The following is a 12,717-nucleotide window of genomic DNA, read 5'->3' as shown; positions in this document are numbered from 1 at the left end:
AACAGTACACTACCCATAACATAGGTGTGGATAGCCTACACCCTGTAAACCTATATACACCCTTCACTACAGGCTTCTGTGGAATTGTGTGGTTGGTTCAGGCATTAAAGTGATTTATTTAACAACAACAACCAACAGTAAATCGAAATTGGCAATTCTGGAAATAGATGTTGAGAATATGATTTGTGGACATTTTTTACATACACGTTTAAAGCTTTTATAGCTAACTAACATATGAAATATGTTTTATACTTAACAGTAATTTGCCACATGGCATCATGCTCATCTTCCTTGTGTGGTCAGTCCTAAATAGTCTATGAGTCAGTCTCATCAATTAGCCCAAGTGTTTTATTGTGAAAGCGTCAGCAGGAAGTTGTATATTGTCCTGTGTGTGTCTTGTCAGTGGCGGCGCTCTGGATCAAAGGCTCGCTTGGCTCTCCAGTCATACGGTCCTGTACTGAGCGCAGTCTGCTCTCGGTCTCTACGGACGCTCCTCTGTCTGGATATCGTTGCCGCTTTCCCTTTTTCCTCTGGATTATATTCTTCTGATGGTTTTTAACTCCAACTCGATGAATAGAAATGGGTAAATTGCACTCGAAACATGGTAAGGTTTTTTAATTCCTGAGAGAAATCACAGCTATAGTTCTTTTGGTGTTGCGATACTTTCGAGTAACACAATTCATTGTCTTCTGACTTTCTTTCTCTCAAGCCGCAATTTGTAAACCGAGGGAGAGTCCAGAAGGTAAGCGCGCTTATTTCTCTATCGTGTATAATAAAGTGTCATTATTTGGGTCAGTTTTTTTGAACAGCAGAACAATTCTCAGAGTCAGCTCTCAGCTCGTTAGAGCTGCGAAGAGTCCGACTCTTTGAAGATGGACCGCTTATGGAAAACATGAGTGTAGCGCGAGGAAATATAGTTTTTAGCTGCTAATAATGCGCTTCTTTGTTTCAGGCGACAGTTTTGTAGTCAATGCCTGTTTGGCGAGGAAGGGAATCGATGACTGGCTCGTGAAGCAGAAATACTACTGCACGAGCTCTCGCCTCGAGCAACAGGACTGTCACCACAAGAACAACTGCGGTTTGACTACACGGGTGAGTACGACTCTGTCCACGAGGTTCACGTATTTATGGTGAAGTGAATAGGTTCGTTCAATTCTGTCCACGCGCCGCTTTTTGCGCATTTTACATCACTGGGACGATGTTTTGGGCTGTTTTTCAACTGTACGCCTAAACGCTTTTGATATAATCTTTAGCCGAAGTCTTACTCTTCAATGCACTCAAAGTCTAGGCAAACTTTCTCAAAGCTTTGTTGGTGGACAAACTTTTAACGATAGTGGCAGAGGTTCATATGTATTCGTGTTGGCTGCACTTTATGTTGAAAATTCAGACATGGGTGCAAAACACAAGCTGACACTCTTTAAAACATTTTCTGGCTGAATGTGACAAAATGAATGTTACTACTCCTTTGGTAAACCTCTCATGTAGAGAACAAATGTTGTTACCCTCATCTGAGGGTTTTTTTTAGGGAACAATAGATCAAGCCAGAGTTGAAAGCATTGCAGTGTGACAGCCTGGTGACAAGTGTGGATTGTAAAGGCTGGGCAGAAATGTTGGAGGTCATGCTTGTTTTGTATTTTGGCATTGCCGTAAACACTGTGCTGTTGTTGTCAAGTGGGGAAATCCTTTGGAATTGCTTCAGAGGAGCCTTAAGCCTCTTTGGTTAGTGAGGCCTTCCTCAAAGGCAGCATGTTTGAGGAATTGGAGCCCATCAAGAAAAAAAAAGGAAAATCAGTTCCTCCACCCACGATCCAGACACATTGAGCAGAAATGCATCTATCCATTAAATACAGCCAAGAAGAAGGATCTCCTGCGTTTTTACACATTAAAGCACCTATTCTGTTGTGATGTTGTGTGGCATGATTTTTCTTTTAACATACTTGACAGTTCCTTTAGTTGCTCGGAGTTTTAAAAAAAACAAGAATCCTATCATCATTAGCATGTTGCTGCTTGTTGAAATAAACAGCCAATTTTATTTTCTCCTACTCTTCTCTCTCATTTGCTTTTTATGACTTTTGCTTACACAGCATGCAGCAGTTCTCGTGTAGAGGTCATGTTATACCATGCATTTAAAGTGATTATCTTGCAAGCAACACACAACTGCACACGCTGGGTTGGATTCCTGAAAAAAAAGAGCCATTGGTATGAGGATTTATTTGCATGCTGGTGAGTGGAAGGCAAACTTGAGGAAGTTTTAGGCAACAGAAATATCTACTGACCGCCAAAATCAGGTCCAAAGTCCACCATTGTTTTGTCTTCTGTAGCAAAAGTGTTTTTGACAGCTTTGCTTTGCCTGCAAGGCAGCCATGGTGTTGCATGCAGGATTTGTGATGAGAGAGGTGGTGGTCTTTAGGAGGCAGGTGGTTAAGAAGTAGGAACTGGCTTTGCATGTTGCACCCACATGGTGTCAAAGTTGCTAATCCTGACATGTGCCCAAGACTGCAATAAACGTCTTCATATAGTAACAGGATCCCACTCACTTCAGGCTTCATGTCTCCGGCCCAGGCTTTGAGGATTGTCTGTATGAGAAACACCTGAAACTATGTTTATTTTCTAAAGCATGTGGATGCTGCTGCAGCAGAAAAGCCATGCCATTTACATGGTTGCTTACGTGTTGAGTGGCTTCATATGCTATGGGCAATTTAAGCATTTAAAACCACATTATTACCATGCAATTACCATACATTATTACCAGAAAAACAAACATTCATCATTTTGTTCCTGGAAATGTTCATGTGCTGCTTTTCCCACAACAGTGGTGTGTGAAGTTTTGGCCCAGGATGGAACCGGAGCCCCTGCTGAAATGGTTGGATGTTTTTGAAAAATGTGGAGTTAGTGGAGCTCAGTTTTTATAAATAATTCAAGTCTGGGTGCCTAATGGCTTTTATAGCTCAGAGGGAAAATGAATAAAAGAAGAAAGGTGTTCCCGCCATCAATATGTATTTGGGTGCTCTCCCTTTTGTTTTGTGATTGTAAAGTGAATCCAAAATCTTTAAAATTTAATTTTCAAGTTTAAAGCACATGCTTGCTTCTTGATTTCTGTGTTTAGTGTTACAGAACATATATCTTCACATTATGAAGTTTAAATAATCAAATATCCAGGACTTTGGCATTCTGACTTTGTTTTCTGAATTGGACAATTCCATGTTGAGTCTATTCACACATAGTATTCCGTCTCACCAAGGTGCCAACACTACTGCAGTTTAGTGTTGAGTTGTAACAAAGGGACATAAAAACATGTAAAAAAAAATAACAGGATGCACAGGATGTTTATTCTATCGTTGGATGCTTATCATGCTGATCACGTGACCTGCTTGGAGATCGCCTCCTTTATGCATTTATGTACCGCCACACAATTTGATTGATGTAATATTTACTGTCTAAGCTTTGTCACTATGTTAATATTTTCAAACTGCACCTGTGTTAGATCGAAATATGCTGGCTCTACACACTGCTTTTCCCTGCTTTCTCTCTTTGTCATTGCTGGCCTCTTTGTGTTACTGGGTTAGCTTGCTGTCTGTCCCTGAGTAGTCTGCATAGCTTGATGTATCTCCACGCTTTGTTTTAGTGTTGTGGCAGTTGCACACTGAGTGCCTCACCAGGCGCTCTAGCTGTGATGCAGCCAATGGAGCTGATCTCTGTAATTCTTCGGAGGCAGTCCACTAAGTTAGCTTAATAAAATGACCCAAAAATCGCTGTCGCTGATAGCTGATATATTTGTCTAATTGCCCAACCATATTGCCCTAATACCATTGGTCTGCACAGAAAAAAGTTGTAGCTTCCAGTCGCTGTCAGTAGCTTTCCTAAAGCCTAAAATGAAAACATTTAAACATTTTGCTGGTACTTTTTACATTTACATTATGCTAAAGACCATAAGTACAACATTTAATTAGATGTTTAATTTGTTAATTTTGCTGCTTTTTTCACATTATAGCTGTTTATTCCCCACATCACACACTTTAACTGTATTAGAAGTCTTAACGCTCAGTGAGACAAAGTTTAAAAGCTCGACCCCACAGTGCTTACAGATAAAACAGAAGCTAACCGCTTAGGTGAGAGAATGAAACTCTCTTAGCTTTTAAAGCTGTCTTTATTGTATAGAATACCTGGTGAGATAGTTATTTATAGCTGCTGTTCTTTGAGCCCCCCTCCCAGCTGAACCGGGGTCCAGGAGAATGTGGGTCGGGTGTCAACAGTAGGGAGTCCACACTTGGAATTCTTTTGATCTGATCTTTTCCAAACCATATTCCCTGTAGGAGCAATAACAGTTTAATACCAGTCATTGTTGTGAAGAGCTGCTCATGTCAGCAGTTTGTCTTCATTAATGGTTTTGAAATAAAATTCTGGTTGAGAGTGTGCACGGATTAGGACCTTTCAAATTGCCGTTTCAAACTGCGATATTTACGCCTCTGTAACGTCTCGCCTGCAGTATGAAAGCGCCAGAGGTGGGATGGGGGGATCAAGTGATGCCGGCTCTGTAACGCCTTCAGAGATAGTGACAGAGGCGTAAAATTGGTGGGACTGCTGGAAGCGGGATCACTATGAATCGGCCGTGCCGACGAGGTGTAGAGAATGTGACGTATCATCAGAAGCACGCCTCTAACTGAGTCCGAAAGTCTTCAAGTCATGTTCAGCAACATGCACAACAACTGCGGCCGCTGTCACTAACTGTACACAGTCTCCACTGCTGAACGTAAATAAACCGTTATCGCTAACTGTACATTAAAGTGTCCGCCGCTGATCGTAAATAAACCATTATCGCTAATTGTACACAAAGTGTCCGCCGCTGATCGTAAATAAACCATTATCGCTAACTGTACACAAAGTGTCCACCACTGATCGTGAACAAACGGACTTGGCTAACTGTGCACAGTGTCCGCTGCTTGTTGTAAACAAACGGACGGTTCTTACTGTGCACATGCTGCTGCAGCATATACATACTGTACTGCTACAGAGCTAACTGTGCAGCCAATTAGCACTGTGCTACTGTGCAGCACTGCTGCTGCTCTGTTGCACGTCACTATCGTCTCCTCCCACCTCGTTCCGCGACGCCGGACTGCACTATGAATCAACACGGATATCACGCCTTTGCAGGATCACTATGGATGCCCTATGAAGGCGAAAAGCTGGCACAGATCTTTACGGCAATATAGCGGGAAATTTGCGAGACTGCACTATGAAAGGGCCTAATTGAGACATAAAGATGCACTTGAGCTCTTAATGATGTTTCCATGCCGATGCTGCACCCATTCATGAGTTCTGCAGGCCGATGAGGTTTGTTTGAGCTCTGCGGACATGAGTGAGTGGTGTGGGCAGGTGGATCTGTGGGTCTCTCAACACATGAGATCCAGGTCATGTAAGCCTCGGCACACTTTCTCCCCTGTGTCCAGCATGGTGTCTACACCTACCCATAAATTTGATATGTTACGTGCACCCTGCAGAATTTAGTCGATGACATTGGCATTGATAGTTTTCAGAACTCATGACGTGGAAGTTCAAATTTCTGTTGGGTGATTTATTAGGTCGCTGCTCTTGGCATTAGTTGAAAGGAAAGTCCATTATGTCTGTAGCATGTCAAGAGTAAAAGAAAAAAACTATTTTAATGGATATTCCTCTCAAAGCTACCCCCTTCTTTATTCCTAAAATCCCCCTCCCCCTCTCCTGGTTCTCCCCTCTCCTCCTCTCTCCCCTCCCAGCCTCCATCTGTTTCTTGCGTTTACCCTGTGGCCCTGTGATGGTTGTGGCTGATGAAATGAGACTGCATTTGAAGTGGGCCATGGAGGGTGGTGTTTGTAGTGACACTGAAGGCTCCTCCTCTGCTGTGAAGCCCTACCCTCTGCGTAGTAAAAGCCACCTCCAGTCTTCCCAAGCTGCTGCTCTTACAATTCAAAAGCTTAAATGTTTTTTTAAATTTTTTCTGAGTTTCCATCAACTTGTATGGAAGTGAAGACAAAAGGCAAAGGTACGTCTGACGACAGAATGCAACTCTAAAGTGAATCACAGTCAAACTTCTGCCCCCAACCCCCTTGTCTCGCAGTCGGTTGCCGGCCCTTTGATTTTTTTTTTTTTTTGGAAGTAGGCCTAAAGCTTTTAAACGCATTCCCTCAGCCTCCAAGTCTGATAAAAGACATGGCAGGTTTTGCGCCCCCTTCGTCATTTGCTTCTGCTGTTGTGCTTTTTCTCTCCTTGTCGTTTTCACAAAGCGAGGGCTCTTGTCTAGAAGCTGAAAGCACCTTTCAAATGCAGACTCCTCTTCCTCTTTCTCTCCTTCTTTCTGTCCTCTCCATGTGCGTTTTCTTTTCCCACCGGCTGGCCTCTTGTGCGTGCTGTGTGACGTATGCCCCTCTCCCACCGGGCTCTACCCCCTCTGTGCTCCCAAGGGACCAAGGGCCTGTTGTTGCTCTTTGAAGAGGCTGGGAGAAAAGTTTGGAGCCACACTCTAAAGAGAAGAAAAGCCTAGGCCTATGGGGAGGAGGGGTAGCACCTGGCCATAGAGGGGCTCTGTGATTTTTTTCCTTTATTTTCCCATGAGAAGATGGAGTGGAAGTCTTAGGCTGACGTCAACGTAGCTGGGGGACTGGGAGGTTCGAGGACGCGCAGGTGGCTTTAATGTCACATCCGGCATCGTATGTCACATAGATTACTAAAAGCTGGAGGAGATTCTCTTGTGTGACAAAGCAGAGCAGATGACTCGCTTTCTGTGAGTGGTGCCTTCTGGAAAGGTTTTCTGTGAAAGAATGGGCGGTTTAGAGTAAGGTAAAGCCCTAGTGGCATGTAGACATTTGATCAGGTTTATCCACTTTTTTCACAATTTTTGTGCTCAAGCTTCTCCTCTCCAGCTCTCTTATGTATTTCATGGTGGTCATTGTACATCACATACAATTTTCTGAAAGAAATGCAGTATTAAATGTCTTCAGTCTAATTGTAGAGGTCATTGAACTCTTAAACTAGTACCATAACTAGAACCCGGCTGATATGCAACCTTTGAGACCAAAGTGTAAACACTTAAAAACACTCTGTCACTTGTAGGTGTCATTTGAAAAAAACCCACGTGTATCTAGCAACTTAATGGTATGACTGAAATGTATGTCCAAATCTGTTCATGCATGTGAGTGTGCAGTATGCCTGGAGTCAGCTGTCCGGATGCACTCCAGAGATCAAAGGATTCTAGGGGAATGTGCTCTAAATCTCAGGGGATTAGCAGCTGAGATTGTGCTTTGTTTTCCCAAATATATGCTCAGTTCAGAGCAACGGATAGCTGTTGATCAAAGTGTCTCTCACCAGCCCTTCACAGATACATTTAGGCTGGAGGGGTTTGTTCCACACTTGAGGGTGGCATTTATTTCACAATTCAAAGAAACAGTTTCATTTTTAGGATGTTTTGTTTAGTTTTGTTCTTTGTTTTGAAGCTGGACTCCACCCTTAAATTGAAATATCTTGCAATTGATAAGCATGTGCCTGGTGTATAGTATAAATGGTGTGACACTCTGAGCAGATAATCCATCTAAATCTAGAGTTAATTTAACTGACATCATCATCTTTTCCATAATGCTTACATATTTACCTTTGATGTATGTGTATGCCTTTGACATGCTAATGGATTTTGAAAAGCTTCAGGGAAGTGTTCCTTTCCACGTTTGATTTGAAATATTAAGGTAGAAAGGAGAGCAATTAATCGATGAATGTATTCATTGACAGATAATGGCTAGTTTCATGCAGTCAGTATGGTAGATCAAAGACTTTTACAACGAGGCATAATTCCTTTTCAAGATTAATGTTGATTTTGATGGTAGATTTTATTACCCCGCATGTTTGTAAGAGGCTGTATTTTAGAATTTCAAAAAACAGGTTTTCATCTGCTGTATATGATTTATATGTGATTTCGGCCACATTCCCAAACCAAAATATCCATCATAACTTTAAATATGAGAGACCACATGTTACATATCATGCTATTTTTAATATAGCAAACTTCCCCGAAGAGAAGGTCTTTCATTACACAAGCAATGGTAAATGTAAAAATTCATAAAACATGCCCAATAGCATGAGTTACATTCTCTATTAATATACAGCAGTCATAGTGCAAAAATAAATGTTTATTATTGCAGAGCTGTTATATGATTCACAGGTGCATCATTTAACATTAACAGTGTCCCAGTAAGCTATGACAGTGAGCCAGCATGAACATCACCAGGACCCTGAACCTGGCTCACCTAAATGGAATGCAGCAATTATTACACCCATGCTTTTCTTATGATGACAAATGATGTCAGAATTGTTGCGTGAAAAAAGGGAGAACTGTTGAGGAGCAAGAGGAACAGAAAGGGATGTCTAGGATGATTGAGTTGCAGTGTCATATGGCAGATGAGTCTGTACCTTAAACTGGATTTTTAAATAGACCTTTGAAAGTAATCCATCCAGAAATAGAAGTAAAAACAAGAAATCACAGACGCTTGTGTACCCCTAACATATTCTAGGTCAGGGATGGGCAACTTAAATGCTGGAGGGGGCCACAATTTTTCATCGTCACTACCACAGGGCCAAATATAGGACTGTGTACTTAACCAAATATGATGAAACTGCAATTTAAATATGTTTACAGTGCAGTAACATATTGCATGCTCAAATGCATGTATAACAGTATGAATTTTAAGATTTCATGCTCAAATGCATGTAGTTGTACTGAGGACCACTTCAAGTGAGGGTGCGGGCCGTATGCGGCCCCCGGGCCTCCAGTTGCCCATCCCTGTTCAAGGTTCAGTTCTAGGTAAGGGACAGGGTTAACAGGGTTGGGTTTGTGTATGAGTGGGCCTGGGAAGAACTCTAGGTGACTGGGGCTCCTGTGGTGGCGCTGAGCTCCTCTGCCCATTTTAATCACCCACTTAAAAGGCTCTGCTGAAGTGGGTGTTTAAGTGTTTAAACCCTGAATAATTCTCTCTTGTTTGTTTATCAGGTTCCCCTGCGGGTTTCGCTCTGGCCCGTGCAGTAAGTGCTGAATAATTTGACTGAGCACTCAAAGTGGCTCTCAAATAGGATATGATCAACATCTGCATAAAACTGCTATCAAGCTCTCTTGAGAGTGCGCACATGCACAGGATCGTGCATACACACTCTTGTGCCATGAAGCACACAGGCACATTACCCATTTGTTTACCCTAATATGTGAATCCATTTATCACTGCTAACAGACGCAGAGTCCCAGCGTGATTCCCTTCCACTTGTTTTTCTTACAAACTGGTTGTAGGGAAACACCAGTGATGGACTCCACAGCTTCCATGAGCCCTGCTGTTGTATTTATCCTCTTTGTGTTTGAGAGCGTTGGTGACCAGGGCTCTAAGGCCACCTGAGGTAGAGCGAATGGAGGAAGTGGATTTAGGTAAACAGAGTTGGGAGAGCATTGTGCCTCCCACAGACAGAGGTTCCAGGGCTCTTCACCTCTTCCTGTGGCGCCAGGGCTGGAGGAGGTCTGGATTGTCTGTTAGGGGATGTTTTTGGTGGAAGGAAAGCTAAATAGAGGAGCGGCCCTGCTGAAAGGAAAGCTGTCCTCCCCTGGTGTGTTTATGCTCCACAGGTGCCACAACCTAAAGAGGACCTCACCCTATAGACTCTCAATGAAGCAGGCCAATCCTTTGCTCCCTAAAGTGCCATTTGCCCTGTCCGTCAAACTCACAACCCCCCCACCCAATTTCTTGCTCAAGTTTAAAAAAACAGCAAGGTTTTACAGATCTTTGCTTTCACATAGGCTTGTATTTAAATTGTTCTTGTCTTTTAGCATAAAACATATCCTAGAGTTACACCGAATAGACTCAAAAGTAATTGCTAAGTATTAATTAAAGTAATTTCTGATTTAAAAATGGCAGAAATGCTGTTTTTTTTAGCCTCTTAAATATGGAGATCTCGTGTTTTTGTCTGTTCTATATCATATTAAACTGAATATCTTTTGGTTTGGGTTTTTATTGACCAAACAATTAATCAAGTAAATAATCTGCAGGTCAATCAATAATAAAAATAATTAGAATCGATAATGAAAATAATAATTGAATTTGATTTCTCTCTCTGCAGGGATTTTACTATTGTGGATATCATTTTTTATTAGTCATAAATTGTTATACATATCAGTGATGCCTACTGTATGCTGATGATGCGATTATTGCACTAATATTCTGGACACTTGGAATGGAGCTATGAAACTCAAGTGATGTGCCATAGCTTTTTCATAAATATCTCCCGGTTTCTCATTTGTGTTTATTTTTATGTTTTTAGTGTGTTAATGTGTCTGAGCACTGGTACCAGAATTTGGTAACAGTTTGCAACTGAGTTACTTACTCTGCTGCAAGTTCATTATGGTGAGCAGTGACATAAGCCACTAATTCCAGTCAGCTATGAATAGAAACCTGCCCCTGGCACCAGCGCACTTGTATATAGTAGTTGAAGTGTCTATTTCTGCTTCAATGTTTACTTGCAAAGTTGAAACACTCTCTGTAATTACAGAGATTTTAGGTCTACAGTTAAAAGGTCAGATGTGAGGGATGTTTAGAGGTAGTGGCTTGTGGCTGGCAGGATGTCTGCTCCAAACATGCTGTGCGTGTGTATATGTTTGTGTGTGAGTGTACAGAAATGTGTGTGCATAGGCTGAGAGGAAGAATGGCCACCTTGGTGTTGAGGTCAGTTACATCTGGTCAACATGCACACGTCAGAGTTTTCATAACTGCCACCTACCACATGGAGCTTCATGGTTGATTGCAGTAAAAAAGGTGTAGAATCAGCTTTGAATTAAATATGATGTGCTGGTAGTTATAGATGTTATTGACAACTGTCATTTAGAGGAAATGAAGTGATGTAATTATAATGATCAGCTTTTATGACATCTCCTCATCTACAGTTTTATTTTTTTACTGTGAGTAGTGGCTGGATTGCATCCAGACTACAGACTTGCACTCACAATGCAACCCTGACATCTTGCATAACTGGTTCAGTAGATCAGATAGTGCACTAGTACAAAAACATTGTACTAGTGCAGTAGTTTGTACATTCCAGCTTGTAATCTAACATTTACTGGCTGGATCAGATGATACAACTGATGGAACTATTACATTTAGTCCTTAACTTCAACGTCTTTTATTAAAAAAAAAAAATATGTATGTATATATATATATATATATATATATATATATATATATATATATATTGATTATTCTCTCTGATGAATAACTGGCCTGCAGTGTTTTAGCAGGCTGAGAGGTTAGGAATCGGGCTTGTAACTGGAGAGTCGCCGGTTCGAATCCCGGTACTGACAGGTCTAGGACTGAAGTGCCCTTGAGCAAGGCACCTAACCCCCTGCACAGCTCCCCGGGTGCAGTAATGTGCTGCCCACTGCTCCTTGCATGGTGTGTTCATTTGTGAGTAAGAAAGGATGGGTTAAATGCAGAGGTTGAATTTCCCCATTGTGGAGTTAATAAAGTAATCTTCTTCTTCTTCTTCTTCTTAAACCCACCTTCTAGTATTGGCTCAGCTTGCTGGAAACCTTCACCTAGGTGATACCAAACAAAGTACCATGTCTACCATGTACTGTAAACAACTTTTCCCAATGGAAAACTGAAAAAGAGCATGTTAAGCTGAGCATTTTTATGCAATTCAATCTTCAGAATTAGTAAAACTCAACTGAATATTGTCGAAACATCAATGATCTCAGCATGAGTATGTCCTGTTTTATTATTTTCTTGTAGCTAATGACATGACAAATCACAGCAGTGTTTCTTCTCGCTTGGCTGTGGTTAAAGGTTTTAAGTGCCTGTCACTTTCTTACTGCCCTTGAGGTAGACTTTCTGGCTAAAACCTTGTTCCTCCCACACTTTGCAGCACTTGAGACTGGCGTCTGAAGCCACCCAGACGACTGAAGGACTGTCTCTCCTCAAAGAGAGCTTTGAATAATTACTAAGACCCTCTAGCCACAGTGTAGCACACTCACTGTTAAACACTACAAGCATGGAAGCAGGCATGTTGCCAACTAGTGGTCTGAAATGCATAATCCATCCTATTTTTGCAATAATGATTGACACACACACACACACACACACACACACACACACACACACACACACACACACACACACACTGTAAGCTCATGTCACCTCAGCGGGACTGCTCTGCCCCTTTTGCCAAGGAAGTTAAAGGTTCCAGAGTGAACTAATTTCCTTCATGAAGGGTGAGATATCCTATTGCTGTACTAACCACACAAGCTTTTGGAGATGAGGTGTGTCATTTTGCATATGACTCTCTCTCTCTTCTCTTTCTCTCTTTTTCTCATTCTTTGGAACTGAGCTCCACTCTGAACTCAGAGGGCCATAATGTTGTGATTTGTTACTCTTGGCAGGCGGAGACCACCTGTAAATCAAGGCCAAGCGACAGGCTGTCTCCATTCCCTTCCAAACCATGGCTTCCTCTTGGGAATGCAAGGTCCCAAAGTGGAGTTCGTTGGCTGGTGGAGAATGTGTTTTAAGGATTCACCTCTAGCTCAGATTCCCCTGTTAACTCTCTGGCTCCCAAGGAAACTTGAGGACAAAAACAGAAATGGCTTCGCTCAAGCTGTCAGCTCACATGTTACCTTAATGTGTGCGACTGGTTGTTTATGAGCACCTAGAAGTTCAGCTGCAGCCAACT

General features: G+C 42.0%; 1 protein-coding gene across 1 annotated transcript in view; it reads left to right on the top strand.

The window, feature by feature from the left end:
- The first annotated feature begins 426 nt into the window (after positions 1-426).
- Positions 427-12,717, top strand: part of nkd1 (NKD inhibitor of WNT signaling pathway 1) — a 33,198-nt gene continuing 20,907 nt past the window's right edge. The window contains exons 1-3 of the mRNA XM_059357731.1: positions 427-604; positions 710-742; positions 953-1,092. Coding sequence (XP_059213714.1) covers positions 580-604; positions 710-742; positions 953-1,092 — 198 coding nt within the window. The 5' untranslated portion in view covers positions 427-579. The remainder of the gene's footprint in view (positions 605-709; positions 743-952; positions 1,093-12,717) is intronic.

This window comes from Centropristis striata, chromosome 2, assembly GCF_030273125.1.
Source record: "Centropristis striata isolate RG_2023a ecotype Rhode Island chromosome 2, C.striata_1.0, whole genome shotgun sequence".
Classification (NCBI taxonomy): Eukaryota; Metazoa; Chordata; class Actinopteri; order Perciformes; family Serranidae; genus Centropristis; species Centropristis striata.
Note: the sequence above shows the minus strand (reverse complement) of the source record. Positions and strands in the feature narration are given on the sequence as shown.